Source organism: Peromyscus californicus, unplaced genomic scaffold (assembly GCF_007827085.1).
Source record: "Peromyscus californicus insignis strain IS unplaced genomic scaffold, ASM782708v3 Scaffold_23__1_contigs__length_62951481, whole genome shotgun sequence".
In the NCBI taxonomy this organism is placed as follows: domain Eukaryota; kingdom Metazoa; phylum Chordata; class Mammalia; order Rodentia; family Cricetidae; genus Peromyscus; species Peromyscus californicus.
The window spans coordinates 28,099,900-28,101,113 of record NW_026294534.1 but is presented as its reverse complement, the minus strand read 5'-3'; the positions used below and the strand labels follow the sequence as shown (position 1 = coordinate 28,101,113).

The 1,214-nt window shown below is 41.3% G+C and overlaps 1 protein-coding gene across 1 annotated transcript; it reads right to left on the bottom strand.

The window, feature by feature from the left end:
- Positions 1-219: 219 nt before the first annotated feature.
- Positions 220-695, bottom strand: LOC128119386 (40S ribosomal protein S24-like). Its single transcript, XM_052752781.1, is given in 2 exon segments — positions 220-652; positions 654-695. Coding segments are annotated over 2 exon segments (402 nt in total). The 3' UTR covers positions 220-292.
- Between the last annotated feature and the right edge of the window lie 519 nt (positions 696-1,214).

Sequence of the window (1,214 nt, the reverse complement as noted above, 5' to 3'; positions counted from 1 at the left end):
GCCATGCCAAGCTTTTCATATGGGTGCTAGGGATTCAAACTCAGGATATTGTGTTATATGGCATGAGTCATTTCCCCAGTTCCTACCTTTTATTTGAGACAATATCTCATTAAGTCGCCTGGGGAGGCCTTGAACTAGAATCCTGCTTCAAGTTTCCGATGAACTGAGATTATAAACCCACTCCATGAGGCCTAGACAAACCTGATTTTTTTTTTCCAGACACATAAGCTTTTAGTTTATTTGTTCTTCCAGAAATTGTCTGTACACCACCGCAGATCAAATCACCGCAGAGCTACTCCTTTGGCTTTTTGCCAGCACCAACGTTGGCCTTTGCCGTGCCCCTGACCTTCTTCATTCTGTTCTTGCGCTCCTTCCGCTGTTTCCGAGAGGTCTTCTTCTTCTCATAGAGGCCATGCCTTGCCAGTCTGTGTTTGGGCTCATTCTTCTTAGCATAATCTAGAGAATCATAGATCATGCCGAAGCCAGTCGTTTTGCCGCCACCAAAGTGGGTCCTGAACCCGAACACAAAGATGACATCTGGTGTGGTTTTGTACATTTTGGCTAGCTTCTCCCGAATTTCAGTCTTTGGTACTGTTGCCTTCCCAGGGTGAAGGACATCAATAACCATCTGTTTCCTCTGAAGCAGACGGTTTAGTCATGAACTTCCTGGTCCGGATCGTTACTGTGTCATTCATGATGGCTACGGTGCCCGAGCTGCACAGGAGGAAAAGAGCGACAAACCTGATTTTATATAACAAAGACTAGTTAGTTCATAAAGTCTTTGAGGAATAGTATAATTTAGATACTTGATGATTAACATAATTTTAGGGTATTTAACAATGAACAAAGAATTTTATAAAAAGATTTTGTGGGTTAGAAAAAAAATCTATTCTCCTACACTAATAAATAATAAGTAAATATTAAAAACTTAAGATTGCCCATAAAACTTTTTGCAATGATAATTTTATTAATTGAAAGAGGTTTTTCATTGTATAATTGCTTGGGATATTTCTATTTCTTTGAAAATGAATTATGAGAAAATTTTTTTTTCTTTTTTTTGGTTTTTCGAGACAGGGTTTCTCTGTGTAGCTTTGCGCCTCTCCTGGAACTCTCTTGGTAGCCCAGGCTGGCCTCGAACTCACAGAGATCCACCTGGCTCTGCCTCCCGAGTGCTGGGATTAAAGGCGTGCGCCACCACCGCCCGGCCAAGAAAA